The sequence below is a fragment of the Anabrus simplex genome, chromosome 4 (assembly GCF_040414725.1).
Source record: "Anabrus simplex isolate iqAnaSimp1 chromosome 4, ASM4041472v1, whole genome shotgun sequence".
In the NCBI taxonomy this organism is placed as follows: domain Eukaryota; kingdom Metazoa; phylum Arthropoda; class Insecta; order Orthoptera; family Tettigoniidae; genus Anabrus; species Anabrus simplex.
Window position 1 is genome coordinate 340106204 of NC_090268.1, and position 24661 is coordinate 340130864.

The 24661-nt window shown below is 39.7% G+C and overlaps 1 protein-coding gene across 6 annotated transcripts in view; it reads right to left on the reverse strand.

Moving 5' to 3' along the window:
- Nbr (exonuclease mut-7 homolog) overlaps positions 1-24661 on the reverse strand; it is a 311108-nt gene that overhangs the window by 49502 nt on the left and 236945 nt on the right. For all 6 annotated transcript variants that reach the window (XM_067145734.2, XM_067145731.2, XM_068227278.1 and 3 more), the window contains one exon: positions 18710-18867. In XM_067145734.2, coding sequence (XP_067001835.2) covers positions 18710-18867 — 158 coding nt within the window. The remainder of the gene's footprint in view (positions 1-18709; positions 18868-24661) is intronic.

The window sequence follows — 24661 nt, forward strand, 5'->3', positions numbered from 1 at the left end:
CAGCTGCCTGAAGTTTGGAATTATCTCTATTGGTCAGTGTTGTGATTTTGAGACTGTATGTAAGAATTGGTGTATAATAGGACTTGTACAATGTCATTTTTGTTTTCATGGGTATTTGCTCATCCCACAGCAGATGTCTTACCTGGTGGTAAAATTGTGTTGCCTTATTCATTCAATTGTTCACCTCATGTTTTGCTAGGTTGTCATTTGATATAACGCTACCCAAGTATTTGAAAACTGGAACACTGTCCAGTTGGGCTTCATTTAACATGACTATTGGTTCTGCTCCTTCCCCATACACTTCCATCACCACCGTCTTGGTCTTGCTTATGTTTAAACCATATTTCTTAAACTCCTCATTCCAGCTTTGCATTCTCTCTCCCAATTCCTCTTCTGAGTCACTCCAGATCGCAACATCATCTGCAAATGTGAAGGCTTTGATATCTCCATGTTCTTTCCTTTTAATAGATTTCATTACTACATCCATTACAAAAATAATAGAAGTGGTGACAATGAGCTGCCCTGCTGCACTCCTCTCTTTGTTTCAAACCAGTCCGACAAACCACTCCCACTTGAATACAGCTTCTATTCCCACTATACAACATTTTCACTTTGTCTTGAGGCTGTCTCGCTCTTGAAGTTCTTTCATGCATTGTCAAATTCTTTCCCTTGGTACACTGTCGTATGTTTTCTCAATGTCCAAAAATATTAGAAACAAAGGCTTGTTCTTCTCCCAGTATTTTTCCATTAGCATCCTAATTGCAAATATAAGGTCTGTAGTTGACCTTCCTGGTCTGAAACCATGCTGCTCTTCTTCCAAAATTGGTTCAACAATATCTCTGATTCTGGTCTCTATTATTTTTCCAATATTTTCAGTACATGAGAGAGTAGTGTGATACCACGGTAATTAGTACATTTTCGTCAGTTTTCTTTCTTGAACAGAGGTACAATGATGCCCATCTTCCAGTCCTCTGGAATAGTATTTTCCTCCCATATCTTGTTGAGCAATCTGTAGAGCCATTGGATTCCTGGAATTCCCGCTGCTTTCAGTATTTCGGCACTTAGTTCATCTATGCCCACTGCCTTTCCTTTCTTCATGTTCTTGAGCGCATTTTCAACCTCAAGCCATGTAATTGGTGGTTCAGTTGTGGTTCCTCGACTTGGCTCTTCTCTATCCGTTGTTATGTTTTCTGTATCTCCATTCAGCAGCTTTTTGAAATAGATCTTGAGTTCTTGTTTAATTTCTCCCTCTTCTTGTGCCAGAGTTCCATCATCACCTTCTATTGCTTTTATGGTCTCTTGATCCCTTCGCTTGTTTTTCACTACTCTGTATAGCAATTTCATATTTCCTCTATTGTCCTCTTCCAGTTTGTCTGCAAACTCATTTCTTTTTCTTCCCTTACAATGTTCTTTACAGCAAGTTTCCTGTTCCTGTATACTCCTTGAAGTCTTTGTATTTCTTGTTCATTTCGTTCTTGTCCCTGCTTTTGTTTTTCCTTGTCCAGTGCCTTCTTTATTTGGTTTCTTTCTTTCACCGCTGTTTTCACTCTCTATCATTCCACCATGGTGTCTCCCTTTTTCTTTTGATAGAACTTGTAACTCCACATAGGTTTTTGGCTTCTCCCACAAAGGTGTCTTTGAAGGCCTTCCACTCTTCATTAACGCTGGTTACTTCACCCTTCGGCAAACTCTGTTGAATCCTTAGTCTGTATTATTCCTTTATTTGGACGTCTTGCAACTTCCAAGTTTTAACCCTTGGTTTTTTCATAATAATTTTCTGAGTTTCATTAGTCTTATGTTTGAAGTCTACTACCAACAATCTGTGGTCACTGTCCATGCTTTCACATCTGTGATGTACCTGCCACTATCTTTATTCGTGATTACGTAGTCAATCAATGTTCTATACTGGCCATCCCAACTGTACCTTGTTATTCTGTGACTGTCTCTTTTTTTGAAGAATGTGTTTTTGATTATAAGATCATTTCTTCTGCACAGATCTAATAGTTGTTCTCCTTCTGGGTTCCTTTGTCCAAATCCATCTGGACCAATGATGTTCTTGTACCCAAGTCTGTCTACCCCAACTTGCGCATTTAGATCTCCAATAATAACAACATTTTCCTCATTAACTGTATCTTCCAGGTCTTGCCGAAATTTCTCTTTGTCTTCCTCACTGCAGCCTGTCTGTGGGGCATACACTTGTATGACGGTGTACTTAGTGTTCTCCAGTTTCATGAACATTTTAATGATTCTATCACTTTTGCAGATAACTTCAGCTGTAGCATCAGTCCTTTCGTTGATTAAGAATCCAACACCATTTTTCGCTACCTCCTCCTATCCACTCCAGTATAATTTATATCCTCCATGAAGTGTCTTAGATCCAATCCCTTTCCATTTGGTCTCACTTAATCCCAATATTGATATTTTTCTTCTATCCATCATGTCTAGGAGTTCTTCTACCTTTCCAGTTAATGATAGAATGTTCATAGTTCCAATTCGGTATTTGGGTCTCTTTTTTATTTGGGGTTTCCTTTCAGAACAACGTATATCATCAGCCTTACGGTCATCATACTTTACAATTGTCTGAGAGGACGTGTCAGTCCGGTCTATAATCTTCTTTCCGAGGCTCGTTTTCTTATCGAAAGCGACTGTACTCAAATACTCTCCTGCAGACTTGCTAGGCCTAATGCATAAGAGGATTTTGTTTCAGGGTTTACTCCCTTAGCCTTTGAGGATGCCTTCCTTGTCCTACAAGGCAGTAGATTCCATCTGTACACCCCAGAAGGATGGGTTGCCTCTTCCGCCATCTCCACCGTACTGAAGTCCATCTTCTCCGCTGTAGATGCCGTTCGAGGTCCCCACCCTTAACCCAGGGCAAGGGCCCTCCATATTTATGACCCTGGAGAGAGGGTGTCCCAGTATTTTAAAACCCCCAGGAATTGGGCTACCTGTTGGTCCGCGGGTTGTATTGGTTATTTCAATCAGCCCTACATTCCGTAGGGGCCCCTATCCGACACCTGGGGACGAACTCTGTAGGGGTCAGGTTCCCCTGGTTACTTATTGGAAGTTAATTCCACCCACAAGGAGTGAGGTTATTTCAGTATGCGGCAGGTAATTGAAAAAATTTTTTTTTCCTTCTCTATTTGTTTTACGTTGCATCGATACAGATAGATCTTATGGTGATGATGGGATAGGAAAGGCCTAGGAATGGGAAGGAAGCGGCCATGGCCTGAATTAGGGTACAGCCCCAGCATTTGCCTGCTGTGAAAATGGACCACGGAAAACCATCTTCAGGGCTGCCGATAGTGGAGTTCAAACCCCATCTCCCGGATGGAAGCTCACAGCTGTTCGCTCATAACCACACGGCCAACTTGCCCGGTAATTGAAAAATGTTACAAGAGGAATAGTTGTGTTTATGTTTCGTAGACCTAGAGAAAGCATATGACAGGGTACTGGGGGAAAAGATGTTCACCATACTGGGGGACTATGGAATTAAGGGTCAATTATTAAAATCAATCAAAGGCATTTATGTTGACAACTGGGCTGCAGTGAGAATTGATGGTAGAATGAGTTCTTGGTTCAGGGTACTTACAGGGGTTAGACAAGGCTGTAATCTGTCACCTTTATTGTTCGTAGTTTACATGGATCATCTGCTGAAAGGTATAAAGTGGCAGGGAGGGGTTCAGTTAGGTGGAAATGTAGTAAGGAGTCTGGCCTATGCTGATGACTTGGTTTAAAGGCAGATTTTACCGAAAGCCTGCAGTCTAATATCTTGGAACTTGAAAACAGGTGCGGAGTGTTCCCTGTAAAGATCACAATTATCTCTGTGAGCCAGCCATTAGCAGCAAGTATGGTATGAAATTTAGCCTCTCGAAGACTAAACTGATGTCAGAAGGTAAGGAATTCAACAGAATTGAATATCAGATTGGTGATACAAAGCTGGAACAGGTAGATAATTTTAAGTATTTAGGTTGCGCCTTCGTTCCTCCAGAATGGTAATATAGTAAGTGAGATTGAATTAAGGTGTAGTAAATCTAATGCAACGAGCTCGCAGTTGCGATCAACAGTGTTCTGTAAGAAGGAAGTCAGCTCCTGGATGAAACTATCTTTACATCGGTCTGTTTTCAGACCAACTTTGCTTTATGGGAGTGACTCAGGATATCTTATTCATAAGTTAGAAGTAACAGACATGAAAGTAGCGAAAATGATTGGCGGTATAAACATGTGGGAACATTGGCAGGAGGGTACTTGGAATGAGTCGATAAAGGCTAATTTAGGAAAAACTCAATGGATGAAGGTGTACGCATAAATTGGCTTCGGTGGTGGGGTCATGTGAAACGAATGGAGGAGGATAGGTTATACCTAGGAAAATAATGGACTCTGTTATGGAGGGTAAGAGGAGTAGAGGGAGACCACGACGACGATGGTTAGACTCAGTTTCTAATGATTTAAGGATAAGAGGGATAGAACTAAATGAGGCCACAGCACAAGTTGCAAATAGAGGATTGTGGCGACGTTCAGTAATTTCACAGAGGCTTGCAGACTGAATGCTGAGAGGCATAACGGTCTATAATGATAATGTATGTATGTATTGAAACGGGAATGTCACCACGTTATTCACTATAAAAGTATTTCTGGCACAACTTGTTACCTGTACGAGAGATTTGAAAAGACCACTGTGCTGTGCGCGGGTGACGGATGTAGCAGCTATGCACAGAACTCGCTCGCTGCAGGAGAGCCAGCCAAGGACAGATGACATAGTCATCGTACATTCCGTTCCTTCCATCTCATTATCTCCAGTACCGAATGTGATATAAAAATTTTGACCACTCCATAGTATAGCCCCTAATAAAAAAAAGGGTAATATACCAAATTTCATCAAAATCGGCAGTGGGATAGCCGAGTAATTGAAGTTAGAATTTGAAACCACACTGCCCGGTCTACGGATATAAAAGGAGCTCATTGAGCTAGCATAAGTCAGTGTCTGCGTGTATTCCCAGCTGCCACGGTATCTATTTGAGGCCATTACTCTGTCCGGCAGACTGCCGACGATAGTTGTGTAAAAAGTACTGTACAAGTGTTCATGTCTAAATTTCTAAGTGCCGGAGGCGAGAACTGTGGACTCTATTTTGTGTGAGACAGGAGGTGATAAGACTATCTCGAGTCGTCAATAGTTAATAGACTTGTGTGTTGAACTGGAAAAGCTCGAGTAATTAACATTCTTTCTTCGAGCAAATGTAACCGTACGTATGTACGATCCCTGAATTTTTAGGTTAGGAAATTTTCGTATATAGTTGGTAATGTTAAAATCATGTAATATTGTTTATTGAGAATGTAAAAATGTAATATTATGAGAAGAATGTGTAGTTAGGGAATATTGCATATGTGCATCATTATATTTTGTATAAATTTCCGTTTGGGTAAGAGTCTGTAAATATGGCCTAGCCGTAAGGATTGTGCAACTGGGAAAACTGCGACTATATTGGGAAGGACGGTTGAAGTCAGTTGGATGTGTTGCAACAAGTGGCTTGGAAACACGGGGTACGGCAGGTAGTATAGGCTGAAGAATTGGCGTGGATCAATGTGGATGTACGTGAGTGGACGTTCAATGTCACATCAGACGCACGATAGCCAATATGAGGGCTTTGTTTTTAAGCGAGGTTGGGTTGACTGAGTGACGCGTCAAGAAGTGCCTGTGAGAGCGTTGCTACCAGTAAACTTTCCAGGACGCTATAACCAAGTGCAGCAAGCCTATATAAGCAGGTACGCGTGTGCGGCAAGTCATTCTAATGCTGTTTCTGACTCTGATACTGATTGTGTTTGTGTTTTTGATTCTGTGTTTCTCACTCGGACCGGCGCGCGGGAGCTACTTTGCGCAGATTCCTAGGCGATGCTCTATTGGTCTTAAGTATATTTTACCTACGGAGTGAGCAGGCTAAATATCGCTGATGCTACAAGTTTCTGGTGGCACCAAAGCGTACCGAATCTACATTCGGTAGTGGATGTGTGGTTGTGCACAGAGCTAATTCTGGATAAAGAAGATCGTCGGCCGAGTATCCAGTTACGGTTGGAGAAATGTGAGGCGCCACACTAACCTGTGCGGCACTCAAGAAGGACTCACGACGTCGATGAAGTGTGTAAATAAGGTTAGGGATGCTCTTCGTAAAGAAGGTTGCATCCATACGTAGAGAAAGTCGTCGTACTTTTCTCTACCAGAATACGATTTTTGTTCTGTAACAGTAGTGAGTGTAGTGGGACTCTTACCTGGAGGTATGTTAGGAAATGTATATATAATATTAATAATTTTGTTGATGGTTTGTAGTGTGTATATTTGCCTTTGTAAATGACAAACGAGTAGGTCTCGTCAAGTAATGATTTGGTTGTTGTTAGTAGTGTGTGTATTTGCCTTTATAAACGACAAACGAGTAGGTCTCGTCAAGTAATGATTTGGTTGATGTTAGTAGTGTGTATATTTGCCTTTGTAAACGACAAACAAGTAGGTCTCGTGAAGTAATGATTAATGTTGGTCGTAGTTGTTTGTACGTTGCCTTTGTGGACGGCAATCAGGAGGGGGTCTCTTTAAGTGATGATTATTGTGGTATTCTTTATATTTTGTTTATTATTTTGGGAGTAAAGTCCTGGTATCAAACTCGCAGTAAATCTTTTATCAGTGGAGTGAGGATGAAATTGGCATGCTACCTACATCTAATTTCAGGGGTAAACAGGTAAGGTTATAAAGTAAGTCTGGAGCTTCGTCAGCCTGATGACCGTCGCCTTGGGAGAGGGAGGTACTCATTGCTCTACACAGTTATATATTCCTGTAATTGTTTTACAGGTGGCGCCCATTGCCTTGGAATTTATACTTATTTCACTCACCGTTAATTGATATATATGTTTATTATTTATTGGTGTTACAGGTGAACTATGTAATGCGAGTGGAATGTATTTTTTTGAAGACCTTGTTTGAAAAATACGATATGGTTTTATTTTTATTGACCTAACTTGTATAATAATAATGTTATAATGTTATTTGTTTTACGTCCCACTAACTACTCTTTTACGGTTTTCGGAGACGCCGAGGTGCCGGAATTTAGTCCCGCAGGAGTTCTTTTACGTGCCAGTAAATCTACCGACACGAGGCTGACGTATTTGAGCACCTTCAAATACCACCGGACTGAGCCAGGATCGAACCTGCCAAGTTGGGGCCAGAAGGCCAGCGCCTTAACCGTCTGAGCCACTCAGCCCGGTAAACCTAACTTGCACTGTATAATGTTGTAACATAGGCATTTGTAAATAGTAGAATTCTGTCTATAGTTCCTGGAAAGATCCAGAAAGCTACATAACTTTTGTACAGGGTGTGTTACTTTGTTGGTATGTGTTCTAGAAAATGTGTTCTGTCTATTCTGGAAAAATACGACTTTCGCGATCATGCGTATTCTAGAATGTTAGTCCAAGTTCGCGATCGAAAGTAAGGTTGTGATTGGTGAGTCTAGGTGGCGATAGGGAACTCGTGCACGCTGATTGGCTGCCTCCAAGTCCAGTAATTCCTATATATAGTGAGCGAGGCAGTGTTCGAATGAATTCTGTATCCTGAATTCTGTCGGTCTCGGTTTATCTGACTGCGAGCAACCTATCTGGTTGACGCCCCCCGGTTTTCGGGATGGCACTCTCCTTGCGTAAGCACTCTTGAATTCCGTTCCTGCTAAAAAATTCTGTAATGTTCCGATTTGCTTTTCATACAGGAGCCTGCCCTAACCTCACCTAGATTCACCAAATTAGTTACTTATGACGCCTTAGTTTTTCAGCTAGACTTACCTGTTCGTTTCCGAGGCATTCCCATTTCTTGTTTCACTAAAATATGTAGAATGTAGTTTAATATTATTTCCCTTGGGGTTTGCCTCTGGTAGTTCTGTATCACTTTAGGTACGCTAAGTTTTGGATAACCTTTTTCACATCACTGTATATTGCATTGTACAACTACATTGGTAAATAGATGTATAGTTGATTTGAAATTTGAATTTACACTGCTACGAAATAACCTATGTATATCACTGAACTTATAGCTCATAACTTGGAATGTATTTGTAAAATTATCTTGTAAATAATATTTTTAAAATCTAAGGATCACGGTGATTTATTCGGAATCCGCTATCTAAGCCATGTCCATGCCTTTGGTAGGTTCCCAGCCTTTTCATCTTCCCGGTTTGTTGTTCACTAGTTGGCCCTACTGATGTTTACATACATGTTTTGTTGGAGACCCGCGTGATGCCAGCTACTGTTTTTCCGAGTGTGTAGTGTTTTCTTATATTGTGTATTGTACTCTTACCTTCCCTTTTAACTGTGTTTGTGCCTTGTTTGTGTTACCACTGTAGTAGTAGGTAACAATTGGTAGTCGTCAAATTGTTACACAAATAATCGTGAATTATTATTGACTTGCATAAACCATAACATAATAGTAACTGTATTTATTCCGTAAAAACTGTGCTTTTTTCACAAAACTGTGCCTCAATGACAGAACCTGTTTCGCAAAAACTGTGCTTTAATTTATTTTCATAAGACTGTGCCTTAGTGTCAGAAAAGGTTCAAGATTTTGTGAACTGTGATACTCTATTAATTTGAGCATGTCGACAAGTGTATCGAATGACCGTTATTTCATTTTTTGAACTGTGTTAATCTTCTTTTTTATTACAAACTGTGATACTCTATTAATTTGAGTTACGTCGACAATGCATTGAACGACTATCATTTTATCTACGTTGAACGTTGTTAGTCTCTTTCCTTCATGATAAACTGTGGAACTTGCAGATCCTACGAACTGTGTTATGTGCAAATATTCAGTGCAGTGCGGTAGAGAAGTGTCATGTCAGATCTTGTTGACATTCTGTGCGATGCCTATACACTTCTTTACTCCCTTCATGGGATCTCAGTGGAATTAAATTCTAAATTAATTATTCCATGTTGCACACAAACGATTGTCAGGCGTCAGACTATAAATCTCATTTTCTTGGTCCGTATTGAGCTGTCATATAATATTTATTCAAAACAATCTTTGAAGGTGTCAACCTTTTCAATACAATTTATTTTTCTTTACAAATAGAATCTGTATATTAATATATATATATATATATATACACCAACAATTGAATCGATGTTAAATTAAAGATTCTATTTGTAAAGAAAAATAAATTGTATTGAAAAGGTTGACACCTTCAAAGATTGTTTTGAATAAATATTATAGACGCCAGACTCTCAGGTTCGATCCCTATCCTCACCGGTACTTCAAGATCTGTCAACTGCCATGGAATAACGTGGTGCCATGGTGCTGAGAGGAGATCCATGGTGAGGGGGAAGGAGTCCGATGACGCGGGACATCGCCGACACAGACACCGAGGGACAGTGTCTTCCGACCTTTGTTTGGACTTTTTCAAATACACCCTTCACATCTGTAAAAGGTGATATATTTCTTGTCTAATATGAATAAACAAGGAGTTTAATTAAAAAGGTCGTATTCAAATACCCTTCTCTCTGTAGTTCCTAGCATGGACCGTACACGCCCTGGCGTCAACCTATGCTCTCAGTTGAAGTTAAAGTATGGGTGTTACGGTTACAGTATGTATGTAATGAAATTCAGTGACCATGCAAAAATTTGCAACTTTTTGAAAAATGTCATAAAATGTTGTAAGAACAATTTAACACCGACCTTTGACATTATGAATAATGTGCACTGTGCATAGTCTATGCAATGTGCTGTGTAATCAATAAAAAACAGTTCAGATAAATAAATATGATTTTTCATTAAACTTTGATTTATCTACTTTCTTTTGCAAGTCATAAATGCTCGGGTTAGCAGAAGTGAAAGGAAACAGATGGAGAGCAGCAACTTACCATATAAGACAGCATGAATAGAATACATATAAAAGAAAAACACGGGTCCAAAATTTTCAGCTGCGGCCTTCGTCAGTGGAGGATAGAATGATGATGGTCATTGTTGGTAAGTATACACTGTGCGAGATGAAGGAAATGGGGAGACTAACAGACAAGAGAATGGAAAAAGGAGCAGTTATCTAATGTTAAGGCTGGGTGCTTCCCTGCGCCTGAGTGCCAGTTGATGTCCCATTTCCGAATCTCTATGAGCGAAAGAGTGGGAAGTAAGGGGTGAATGTCTGAAGACTTTAACTGTGAAACATTCATCGAACATGGTTTTATGGTGCCTGGTGTGAATGAGGACAAAAAGATCTATGTTGGGGTTTTTGAAGGTACTGCGGTGGCCACATATCCATTTAGCTAGTGTATTGCTAGTTAAGCCAATACAGAAAACTGGGCAGAGTCTTCATTGAAGGTGGTAGATAATGTTGAAGTACAATCATGATGACCTTGTATGTGGTAAGACTTGATGGTGATGCTGCTGGTGCTTGGTGTATGTAAACAGCAGGTCTTACAGTGGCTGTGTTCATGTGGGAAATACCCACAAGGGGGTGGGAATTCTTATGGTTCATAATGAGTGAGAATGTTTTTGAGGTTAGGTGGGTGCCTAAAAATGACTGTGGGGCTTTTTGGAATAAGATCCTGGGTATGGGGGAGGGTGAAACAAGATAGAATGCTTGTTTTAAAATGGGATTTATTTTGTGTAGACCAGGGAGATATGTGGTTATGAAGGGTACAGGATCAGTATAATAATGCACAACATTCTCTAGCATTCTGTCATTCATGACAAGTCTCCAACAATAGTAACAAGTAAGTCGGTGGTCCAACATCTGAGAGACACCTAAGGCATGGGAAAATAAACGATGTATTGGAGCAATCCATAGAATTCAGCCCTCTTTAGGAATTGGCATCTGTGACAGTGATATATTAATAGAGGATTAGTGGAATGCAGAGTGTTCCCTTTGTAGATCATAATTATCTCTGTGAGCCGGCCATTAGCAGCAAATAATTTTACTCACTGTTGTGTATCAGTACCCGTGGCTCTGCTCGCATTGAAGTCAGAATCAGAAATTGAATTTGAACACAGATGGTAACAACAGTGAACAGTCCAATAATATACTAGCAGAAATGGGAAGGGTTACACCAAGAAGACCTTAACGTAACGTAACAAAACATGTTTTATGTGATTCCTATACCGACTAGATGATCCGATTACAGTTTTACTTTAGCATATTTGCAGCTGTTAGATAGACAAATCATATATTGTCCATGGCAAAGTAAGGGCTCCTGGCCCTCTCTTACACTTAACCACACACATTTTTTTTTCAATTTTCTTTACATCGCATTGACACAGATAGGTCTTATGGTGACGATGGGATAGGTAAGGTCTAGGAGTTGAAAGGAAGTGACCATGGCCTTAAGTACAGGATCAGTATAATAATGCACAACGTTCTCTAGCATTCTGTCATTCATGACAAGTCTTCAACAATAGTAACAAATAATTCAGTGGTCCAACATCTGAGAGACACCTAAGGCATGGGAAAATAAACAGATTTATTGGAGCACTCCATAGAAAATTTAGCCCTCTTTAGGAATTGGCATCTGTGACAGTGATATATTAATAGAGGATTAGTGGAATGCGGAGTGTTCCCTTTGTAGATCATAATTATCTCTGTGAGCCAGCCATTAGCAGCAAATAATTTTTCTCATTCTTGTTCATCAGTACCCGTGGCTTTGCTCGCATTGAAGTCAGAATCAGAAATTGAATTTGAACACAGTTTGTAATAACAGTTAAGAGTCCAATAATACACTAGCAGAAATAGGCCGGGAGTTTATCCTGCTTCATTTTGCCGTAAATCTTATACTCCACTTTCCTTCCTGACATCCTCATTTCTTACTCTGTCCTTAGTCTTCTCTACCATACTTCTTAAAAACGTAATTCTCCTGTCTTTGTTGTCAGTGTCCAGGTCTCTTCTGTATACGTCAGTACTGGGCAGTAGTATATTTATGCATCACCTCTTTACACTTCACTAGTACTTCCTTCCTCCACACCAGGTTTCTCACACTCTGCTAGAATGCATTTCCCTGTTGAATCCTTTAACTGATTTACATGTCCAGCCCTGCTTAGTTCACTTCCCAAATACTTGAAGCTCTTCAAAATGTCAAGATTTCGTCCCTTTATTTTTATAATTCTTTTCCCCTCCCTTTCTCCTCTTGTCAACACCTTTGTCTTATTTTTTTCTATGCTGATTCCATTCCATATTTTCAATAATTTCACTCAACATGTCTAGTTGCCTTGTTCTGCCTCTCTGCTTCCCACACCACAATATCATCTGCAACAGTATTACCTTCAGCTCCCTGTTCCTATATTTTACCTTTGCCTCCTTCACACTTTCATCCATAACCATCACGAATAACAGTGGTGATAGCACACTTCCTTGTCGTAGTCCAGTTTCAATCCAAAACCACTCTGTCTCTGGACACTGCTGCAACAATTTTTGTACACTGCTTGCACATGTTCAATCATTTATTTTCCAAATCCTTTTGTTGCATTACTTTCCATTCCTTTGCTAGGTGTACACCATCATAAGCCTTTTATAAATCAAGGCACGTTATCACCATACCCCATTGATATTCCCAATGTTTTTCCATTAATTGCCTAAATTTGAGTATTATTACTCCTTTACTTCAGTCATTTGGTACAATTTTTTCTTTCCAAATACACAAGAACCTCGTTTATCCGTATTAAGTGGGACCAGAACTGATCCGGATTATCGAAAATCCAGATAAAACTAAATAACAAATACAGTACACATATATAATCTATTAACATAAGTTTTTTTTTTTTTTTGCTAGGAGCTTTACGTCGCACCGACACAGATAGGTCTTATGGCGACGATAACATAAGTTTTATAGGAATACCTTTTTTCCATTGTACAAAAATATATAAGAACACTTTTCGTACATTTACGACTGTTTTCTTCTTCTTTCTTAATCCATTTACCCTCCAGGGTTGGTTTTTCCTTCGAACTCAGTGAGGGATCCCACCTCTTATCACCTCAAGGGCAGTGTCCTGGAGCGTGAGACATTGGGTCAGGGGATACAACTGGGGAGGATGACCAGTACCTCACCCAGGCGGCCTCACCTGCTATGCTGAACAGGGGCCTTACAGGGGGGATGGGAAGATTGGAAGGGATAGAAAAGGAAGAGGGAAGGAAGCGGCCGTGGCCTTAAGTTAGGTACCATCCCGGCATTTGCCTGGATGACAAGTGGGAAACACGGAAAACCACTTCCAGGATGGCTGAGGTGGGAATCAAACCCACCTCTACTCAGTTGACCTCCCAAGGCAGAGTAGACCCCGTTCCAGCCCTCGTACCACTTTTACAAATTTCGTGGCAGAGCCGGGAATCGAATCTGGCCCTCCGGGGGTGGCAGCTAATCACACTAACCACTACACCACAGAGGCAGGGACCGACTCTGTTTCATGCACTAAAATAATGCGTGAGAATTTTTTCTGTTTTACGTCTGTATAATGTTTGCGCGCAACACGATCACAAAAACATTTTACTAACAACAGTTCTGCCGGTGTGGTTTCAGTCAAAGATTCTAAATAGGCTGTCAATTTGTCCAGCTGCATTGTTGCCTCTCCATGAGTCACTGGTTCTTCTGATCGGGCGCCGGTTTCATTTTCGAATTCACCATCAGTGAATTAATAGGGCGTTGCATTCAGAAGAGCGTGGGTTCAAATTCCATCTCGGTCGTCCTGGAATGGTTTTCCATGCTTTACCATTCTCAATTCCAGGCAAAAGCCAGGACAGTACCTTTGATAGATTGTGGCCAAATTACTTCCAATTCCTGTCCTTAACTATCCTTGGCGGAAGGATATTCAAAAAGAGTCGATGCCGTAAAAGAAATACTGTACAAGTAAAAATATATTTTTTATTATTTTTGATCCGGATAAACCAGAGATCCAGATTAACGAGGTTCTTGTGTACATCTAAATAGCCTATACAGCCACTGTAGACCAACAGGTCCTGCTGCTGTTTTCATTTACACACACACAATTCATCCAATTCCGCTGCTTTTCCTACTTTCATTCGTTTGACTGCAGTTTCCAAATCTTCCACTGTGATTTCACTTTTGGATTCTGTCTACTCACATTCTACCTCTGCCATTTCTTTTTTTACAAGTTGCTTTACATCGCAACGACACAGATAGGTCTTATGGCAACGATTGAATAGGAGAGGGAAGGAAGTGTCCATGGCCTTAATATAGGTACAGCCCCAGTATTTGCCTGGTGTGAAAATGGGAAACAACAGGAAAACAATCTTCAGGGCTGCCAAAAGCGGGGTTCGAACCCCCTATCTCCTAAATGCAAGCTCACAGCTGCGTGTCTAACCACATGGCCAACTCACTCCGTCACTCTACGTCTATCATCTCGTCTACACCCCTTCTCATATTCAGGAGTTCATCAAAATAATCCTTCCATCTTTTCCTTATCTCCTTTGGTTGCATTATTATCTCTCCTTTTTTGTCTTTCACCTTCTTTGTGTGGACACTTTCTTTTCTCTTCCTTCTTACAAGTCCATATAGCATCCTTTTACCACTATCCACATTATCTTCCAACTCCCATGCAAATTCTTCCCAGCTATTCTTCTTTGCTTCATTTACTACTTTCTTACACCTTCCTTTCATTTCCTGTTCCTTTTTTTTTCCTTCTTCCATTTCATCCTTATCTCATACTTGCCCTGCTTTCTTATTTTTCACTGCTTTCTTTACCTTCTCATTCTGCCACAAGCACACATTGCACAGCTTACAAATGCCCATTCCACTTTCACACTTTTCACCTCAGCACTGTGTGTATTGTAACATTTCATATTACAATTCATCTTTTAGTCCCATAATTCCCACACTTTTATTTTCTTCTCCCTTATTTCTTTTATTTTCATTCTTTTCAATTTTGCTACCACTACTCCATGGTCTCCATCAAAAGCTGCTTCTGGTAAGCTGGCAAGGCCGTTACATAACAACTATCTATATTCGCCCTTTCCACCAAGAAGTAATCCATTACTGTCTTCGCCCTTCTGTTTCCCCATCCATATCTTATAAAAATCTTCGTACTACTCTTCTTCCTGAACCACATATTGCCCCATATTTCACTCATTTCTCTTCATTCCTCTTTCCATATTCAAAAGGTTTCTTCATTAAAAAAAATTTTTTTTTTTGCATCCTGCCATTATATCTAATACTTTATTACTATTATCATGTCCGCCTCTGTAGCATAATGGTTAGCATTATTAGCTGCCATCCTTGGGGCCCAGATTCGATTCCCGGTACTGCCAGAAATTGTGTTTGAAATGGTACATGCATTTCACCTCCATTTGGAGTGTGCCTGAAAAGAGCTGTTTGAATTTGTTCGTTGGCCTGATGGTTTTCACCTTCTTATCCTCCCAAAATCCCTTCATGAATGCACTGTGTTGCATCTTGCATTCTGTGGACCACTTCCTACCAGTTTTCTTTTTTGGTTTCTCCATGAATCTGTGCTTGGCTGTTGTTGTAATAAAGGCTCCACCATCTTCTATGATACTTGTAATATTCATTTCTTGGAGGTCCGTCTTAGTTTCTTCTAGCCAGTTTATTTTGACCTTCTTTGAGTTGATTACTTTAAATAATCTTTTGGTGAATTTGGTGATAACTGCTACCTTCATAATGTTCTCTACTGGTTGTCCACTTCTCACAGCTACCTCAGCTTAGAGGTCTGCACACACCAATGCAGGATGCAGGAGCGATCCCATTGTGAACTATTATGAGCACAGGGGGATATGAATCCACTCACACCGGAGCATCACTCTCTTGCCCACATGGTGGGATTGCAGCACACCATTTTTCCCGCGTCACGCATTCATTGTGAACAATGATAATGGTGACTGAACTGTTGCATTAAGAAAACCTCCAATGCTTTACGACATGAGTAATAAAGATCATAAGAATGTAAGGAAGAAAGACATATTGTGAGATGAAACAGGAAAAGAACTGCATATACCTGGTAAGTATCAATTCTTTATCACTGTCTGCGACTTTTTTATTTTACATACATTTTTCCGTTCATAAACTTCCACATACATGTAAGATGTATAGTAAAACTACCTATATACTGTTCTTATGCATGCCAATGAACTCCACAAAATTCTCACGATCAGTGAAAGCCACAGCGGATGCTCGTTGAACATCATTGTCAACATTTTCAAAGGCTCCGAGTTCTGATTCTGGTGGATCTCAATCTTCATAATATGTTGAATATTCTGTCAGGTAGTTGTGCAGAATGTACGTAGTTCTAGTGATAAGGTTAGTTGTGTCCACATTAACTTCCATGAGTCCGTAATAAATCCTCCATTTCTGTGCCAATATGCCGAAGGCATTTTCTATGACCCTTCTTACTCTACATAGTCGACAGTTGTAATTTTCTTTGCGCTTGTCTCCTTTTGCTTGCAATCTCATCAAGTCTTTTCAGGGGAAATGCTTCGTCACCGATTATGAAATAAAGTGCAGGCACATTCTCTCCAGGAAGATATTTGTCTTTTGGAACACCAGAAGAACCCGCTACAACCGTTGTCCCATTACAGAGTTCTGGAAAATACCACCATCACTGTTCTCTCCATACGCTCTGATATCCACACATAGGAACTTGTAATCTTGACCAACAATTGATAAAAGCACAATAGAGAATTTCTTCAGATAACAAAATTAATTTGATCCACTGTTCCTCGTACATTTTATAGTGACATGCTTCCCATCAATTCTACCAATACAGTTTGGGAATTGCCACATACTGTAATATCCTTGAGCTGATTCTATCCATGTTTCGGTAGATGGTTCTGGCATGTATATTCCTTGCATTCTGTCACAAATAGCTTGGTAAACATCTCGCATAACAGCACCAACTGCTGTGAATCTGACCCGGAAACTATGACCAATTGTAGAATAGGAATCTCCAGCAGCCAGAAATCTGGAAAAAAAATACGTACAGTAGAGACTCTGAAAGCTAAGGCTCTGTTAAATCTGAGTGTTATTTGAATTTTTCTTTTTGCTAATTTTAAATGATTTTTCTACAGCATTTCATTCCCCGCTTATTCTTGCCACATCATTGTACTGAGGCTCCCCTCTACTGAGATCACATGCATTTGTTGTCATGCCTGAAACTGAAACGTTTTTTAAAAAGAAGGGTTTGCCTATTAAAGCAGTTTTATTGCTGGACAATGCAGGGTCACAGAAATAACCCCAGAAACAACTGGGATAAGCTAAAGAAAGTAGTAGTAGTAATTAAAAATAATACGAACCTGCCGTCATCATCCTCAGCAACTGCTAGAAGCAGAAGCACTTCCTCATCAGACGAATCCATTTAAGCTACTGTTTCCCACTCCAGTGTGAAAACAAGGACAAACTTCACAGCGACCACGGGATTGTAGGTTTTGCTCCTGCTTCCTGCTTCCCGTATTGGAGTGTGTAGACCTTAAGAACTGCATGTCGTAGCTTTGCCAAGGTTGGTTTAAAAGGCTGTTATTACGATGTGGTCACCACTCCCAGCAGGTGATCAGGACACTTCTAACGTGGCGTACAGACATGTTTTGCAATCACCCCTAACCTGGGGTCAGATGCTAGCTACCTGACAGGTTCCAGTGTCATTTCCTACACCGAGGGGACCACCACCCCATCTAAGAAAACTCATCTGCCTAAAGCCATTGGTCATTTTAGGGGAACAGGTTATTTACTAATCAAATCACGTCAGTGTTTTCCGGGCTTGCAGGCCGTGGTCCAGGAACACGTGATGGTCCCGACATTTCACCGAAGACTGTATTCAGCATTATCAATGGTTCTGACTGACTTTGATTGCAGCATTAAGGAGCCCGATATACGTCGACCTGCCTTGGCGGAGATAGGAAACTGATTACCTGTTGCTTTTTCTAGTCTGCCACAGCTCTCGTATCCTCCAGGGTTTTCAAGACTGGAAACCAGGCTCCGTTTACTCATTCAGATTCCTCCTCACGGTTGAAGTTGTTGGTGTGCTTTAGGATTTCAATGGCATCCCTTTGTAGCCGGGCATGAAGCGATACAGTAGTTGACAGCACTTTGGTGTTGCTGTACTGTATGTCATGGCCTACTAGCAGCGAGTGTTCAGCGACTGATGATCTTTCTGTTTGTCCCAGCTGGCTAGGTCTGTTATGCTCCTTCAGTCGTGTGGCGATGCTGCATTTGATTGTGCCTATGTATACCTGGCCACAGCTGCATGTGATCTTGTAGACACCTGCTGTGGAGAGAGGATGACACTTATCTTTAGCAGACCTTAGTAGTTCCTGGATTTTTTTGTTGGCCTATACATGGCTTTTACACCGTGGGACTCCAGTAGCCTCCCTATTCTGCAAGTTGTCTTCCCAATATATGACAGAAAGGCTTATGTAGTTAAGTGTCAAAGGAGAGTAAGAACCCTAACTTTGCCACGAGCAATAAAACAATATATTCCTCTTCGTCTTCCTCCTCCTCATTGTTAAGGTGTACTAAATAGGTGAAACATTATAATTAATCTCTCAGGAGCATTTGTAATTTGATCCGGAACCATCATGAAGTTTATTATGTGTGTAAGGAAACAAGTCAAGTAAATTTATATATATATGTATGTGTGTGTACTAACTGGATTACTCTAAATTCGATTAGATCGAAGACAGCCAGTGTTGTTGTTGTTGTTATTCAATATGCTCGAACTGATCAAGATGAATAAAGATGGAATACTAACCGCATCATTCATATTTCTTTTATGGTTTTTTGTACTCTTTTTAGCTGGCTTGGCAGTAGACAAGACTTCTTGAACTACTTCATCAAATGGAATTTCTTGTTGAATACAGCACTGCTGTATTACATCATACACTTCTAGAAGGCAGTATGCATCCAGGGCTGAAAACAAATACATAACTTCATATAATATGCATAAAAATACTGATTCAAATTTCTTACTGGATGTTTTTTAAATAGATTTTCATCAAAATTGTTGTTTGTTGTCAATCTGCTACTGTTTAAAAACATCAAAGAGAGAATGATAAGAATTTCATTTGGTCTGTATTGAACTGAGATTACAATTAAATTAAAAATATACTGTGGTTCCACCAATTTAAATATTGACCTTCAGATTGACCACTTCACTGCCTTAAGAACTCTTTGAGCATTCATTTAATGATACCTTCATTCATCTTCTGTGATACTTAATTGTTCCAATACTGCACTTATTTCTCTTCTCACTGGTGCTTAATTTCAACTTCTCTACACATAAACAATAACAACCAGCTATTTGTTAATCTATATACTGTATATAAAATACGAGTTTTGTCTGTACATTGCTCAGAATTTAAAAGGATGGTATTTATGCATTGGTCATGTCCAAAGTAACAAGGAAATGCACTTTTTACTTTTCCCCAATTTCTGTCTGTCTGTCTGTCTGTCTGTCTGTCCGTACATGCATCACGAAAAAACTGCTGAAGATAATTTAATGAAAATTGGTATGTAAAGTCAGGGAATGAGCCACTACAATCTAGGCTATACATCATTTTATTCACGCTGAGCAAAATGGTAGTTTAGGGGAAGGCCTAAAATTTAATTTTCAAATATTTATTAGTGGTCCTGTCGATAAATAATGCGTAATTAAAGTTATATAGGATTAAATTTTTGATCATTTATGTCTTATACATTTTTACCGTACCAGTAATGATAACAGAGATATTTTTGAATTTGTACTTTTGTTGCTAAGTCCGTATCACCACCGAGCCACAAGAACATGGGTAAACAGAATTTAATGAAAATTGGTATATAGAGTGGGGAATAAAAAAGTACAGTCAAAGTTATAAACAATTTTATTCGTGCTGGATGAAATGGTAGTTTAGGGGAAGGCACCTAAAATTTAATTTTTAAATACCTATGTTATTGGTCCTATTGAAAAATACTACATAACAGAATTTATAGAGTGTACAATTTCCAATCATTTATGTTTTATTCAGTTTTACTGTACCGACTGTGATAAAAGTGGTATTTCAGGGTCGGAAGAAAACTGAATGTGAAGGCCTGCAATATCGATAGCTCACAAATTTGATCAACAATAACATTACGTTGACCACTGTTTGTTGTGATGTTCATTGTCTTTTATGCTGCCACTCATCTCCAATAGATGGGATTACTGTTGCGTACCGAGTATAACAGCCTGCTTGAATGTTGGTGGGAAGTACCAGGGGAGTTAGAGAACTTTCTTCTCTAGCATACTGTTCCTCTGGTTCATACATTTTCTGATACTGCTCGTACGTAACACACTGGTTCATCATAGTATTCCAGCTATTCGATCCCTACTCTGACGTGCATATTGGATTGATCAGTGTGCACAATTAACGGAATAATGCAGAGGCTCACTTATGACATGATCTAGAATTACAATTTCAGCCTATTCCAAATTATAGCACCATAATTCACTAAATAACTCAAAATTCAACCCTGAAATGACCCGTTTCTTAAGAAAAGTTTCTTCCTCTTCATTTTTATTAAATTCTACATTAATTTTATTCCAAATTAGCAGCCAAGAGGGGGGTTTCTCCTCTGGCTTGGAGGAAAAATTTGCATCCAAGTCAGATAGATTTCCCCCCACCAGTGTAGTGAATTGAGATTTTCCAACTCATCGGGTACTCCAAGAAAACAGATGAGTAAAAGGGCATAGTTTTTAGTTTTTAGCTCTGGGACTTTCCACTCTTCACCCCCTTCCCCAAAATAAAAGAGTTTTCGCAGCTCACAGCTGTCTGCGGCCTGGTCATTCCAGCTCTGAAACTTTGGATGGTTAGACCGGCTGCGTACTACTGTTTGTTAAAAGTGAGAAAATGTGTGGTTTTTCATTTGATCGATTATTTCATATGATAGCATTGTTTTTAATTGCAACATTCCTACTGCCGTCACTGTAATGACCTATGTTGATTTCAGTTGGGAAAACCACTAAGGCAGTCTTTTTGAGAATGTAAAAATAAAGGTGGTGAGTGAGAGCCTGCTATTACAATGAAAATTCCCCAACTTGATTGTGACTGACGGTAGGCAAGAGGGCCTACCATTACAATGAAAATTCCCGAACCCAGTCTTCACATAAAAAAAAGTTTGGTGACTTCCCCATCGCGTTTCTACAGTAACGTTAAAAGCTATGTAATTTAATACAATCTTACTCACGTGTACACTACCTAACCTAGAATTCTGTACACAATGTAGAATTCCGTAGCAAAGCACAGGTACATCAGCTAGTTAATCTATAAAAATGGCTACAAGATCCAACATCGAGATAATTATCTCCACATGAAGATTTATAAGAACTTTGAATACCCAGTGCATCTTTCTTATGTGATATTGAACTTTCGTCTTGTGAAAAAGTTCATGTTTTCTACGTCTTTTATTTGCTAGTGAATTTTTTACCTTGCACTGTTTGAAAAATTTAAAAGACTTTTGAATACCCAGTGCATCTTTCTTATACGATAATGAACTTTCGCCATGTGAAAAAAGTTTTTTGTTTTCTACACACTCTTATTATTTGCCAATGAATTTTTACCTTGCACCTTTTGACCCTGACTAGAGGTCCGAACCGATCCAAAATGTGATTGACTTATAATGTAACCTTGCATTAATAAGTTTTCTTGTATTGAATAGGTGGAACCCCAATATATTTTTACTTTAATTGTAATCAAAGAGAGAATGCAGACACCAAATAAATAGTATTAGGTGACATAACACTGTTAAAGCTTGCATTTATGTTCTCTGATTCAATATCTTCCTATTATTTGAACAATATTCTTCAATTTCAGAAAACGGGCCAACTGTAAATATGCTGATGGCAAAGCAATGGGAGAAAGGCAAGAACTTGTCAATGGTATTTTTGGATACTGAAAAGGCATACAACAGTGTCTCAAGGTGCCTGAAGGACTGGTTAGAAAACTCCAGATACTGCACTGTACCAGCTCCGTGCGAGTTGGAGAGGAAAGGGGGGGGCGGAGACTCATAATGGTTTGCAACCATCACTGGAGTCCAGGAGGACAGTGCACTGTCCCCATTACCATTTAGCAGTTATGAATGAAATAATGAAGAGTATTAAGGGAAAATTGAATGAACTCAAAAACACAGTTGCCTTTGTTGATGATGTCATGATTTGGGAAGAAACAGAAGAAGAGGTGAAGGTAACACTAGACATCTGGAAGGTGAAGTTCCAGGAGTTCAACCTGAAGATCAATGAGACAGACAGAGGTGATGGCAGTGAACAGAGATGGCAGACCAGCAAGCATTAAACTAGGAGACCACCAGCTGAATAGTACCTTGGCAGAATAGTTTCCAGAGACAATTTATCTACTAGAGAACCAACAGGGTGAAAAAGAGCTCCCTCTTCTACCAACAAGAGAGAACTCTTCTATACGATGTTTAAATTCCAAAAGAGAGCTAAATTAGCAATGTTCAACAGCTACTTCATATCAATCTTGACCCATGCAGAGGTGCCAACCTTTGAAGTGGATTATCAGTAATTGCCCTCTGCCAGCAAGAAAAATTTCAAGTCAAGTCCAAAACACGCTCTTTCCTTCTCGATACTGACACCCCTTTTGCCCTTCATATTACACAATAACATTTGCACACAACCAGTTAGTTCTGTGATAAAACATTCCTTGTAGTTTGTTTCTCATGCAGCAGCTGCTTTTCAGTGTAGTTTTTCTTGAAGCATCCTTCCCACTGTGATGACATTTTCGTCTTCTGAACCATAAGTGATTCCAGTGCAGATGTGCTTAAGTAGGCCTCACTTCTTTCTCAATCTTTCTGTCAACCATCAGGTACACTTAATACAGCAAATACAACATTATTGAAGGATTTATAGTGGAGAAGAGTAGCACCTGAGCTCCTTCATTCACAATGAATTTTACAACGCTTATGGGTAGCAAAAGGAAGTCACGATAGAATAAATATCGTTGCCAACTCACAAGCATTGAAAAAAGGATGATTTAGGAGAAATGATCAATCCTTTTGACCCTTTTTTTCCTTTTCTTTCTTTCCATAGAAAATTAATTTTTCCAGATAATGTCAGCTTTTCTGTAATAATTTCCCCTTTGACTGTAATTCCGTAATTGTGAGCTGAAATCCGTAATAATTATGGGCAATCCATAATAGTTGGCATGTCTGCCTATGGTAAAGAAACATTCACCCTCACAAAGACCCATCAAGAGAGCAGAAATCATCAGAGATAAAGTTCTTGCGGCCCACCAATCAGAAAACCAGGATTGACGAGTTAAGAAATAAGGAGATGTGGCAGAAAGCTGGGATCAAGTCATCTCTCCCAGACAGAGTCAACACATCCAGACTATGGTGTTTCAGACACATGAATGTGAAACCAATGACGATAATCAGAGTGGAATTTTTTTGCTATTTGTTTTACATTCCACTGACACAGACAGGTCTGGCAACAATGGTACACGACTGGGCTAGGTATGGGAAGGAAGTATACCTTAATTAAGGTACAGCCCCAGCAGTTGCCTAGTGTGAAAATGGGTTACCATGGAAAACCATCTTCAGGGCTCCCGACAGTGAGGTTCGAACCTACTATCTGCTGAATGCAAGTTCACAGTTATGTCACTTAAACGGTGTAGCCAACTCGCTCAGTAGTCTGAGTGCATATGGAAAGAGAGGTAGAAGAAAAATGCTTGGTTGGAAGACGTAGAACCTGCTGGAAGTATATATTCAAGACTGACATTGCAGCTAGAGAAAGGACAAAGGATGATGTCATAAAGAACTAGACATTCATAAATAAAAGAGAAAGGAAGAGGCTGATTTTTTTTTTTGGGTCGAAAAAGAAAATCGTAGACAGTTATAGGAAATAACAGCTCTTCTGGGAAAAGCTTTTAATGGGACCATCAAGCATCGTAACAAGGATGAAAGTGGGGGGGAGAAGGTATGGAAACTAAAAAGAAAATACAGGAGCAATTTCAGGAGATCCTGAAACATGACATTCGAGTCAAAGAATTAGGAAGTATGGAAGAGGAATGGTCCATATTTACGAGGGCATTTGTAAGTTGAGCAGAGAAGATCAGTGGCAAAACTTCAATAGTGGAATGAGGAGGTGAAGCAGGAGAAAAGAAGGATGGAGAAAAACAAAACACGAAAGTAAATACAAATATAAAAGAAATGGTAGCTGAAGAAAAGCTGGGAGGGACTCTCACAAGATGGAAGAGGATGTTAACAGGGATAAAAGGATGCTGAATGGACTTACAAGAAGTAAGAGTATACACCAAGTGAAGGGTGGAGAGTTATTAACATAGCCAGAAGCGATAAGGGAAACGTGGGAAGAGTATTTTGACAAAATATTATATGTGAAAAATTGTACAGAAAAGATGTTGGAAGTACAAGCTGTACAGAGAAACAGTTAAACAAAGCTTTCAACTTTGACAATTTGGTAGGAAAAGAAACAGAACTTTAACAGCATTCAGGACAAACTCAGGACAAACTCAGCTAAGGTCATCATGGAATTACCAATTACCAATTCCCACAACCAACATCTGTAACCAAAGAATAGAGTTTGCTTCATGAAGAAGGGACACATTACAATGTTAGAAGTGGAGATAGTAGTCAAAAGAAAGAAAATGGGAAAAGTAGCTGGGAGAGAAGCAAGCATGGAGATAATAGAGGCAGTTGGACCTGTTGTATGTAG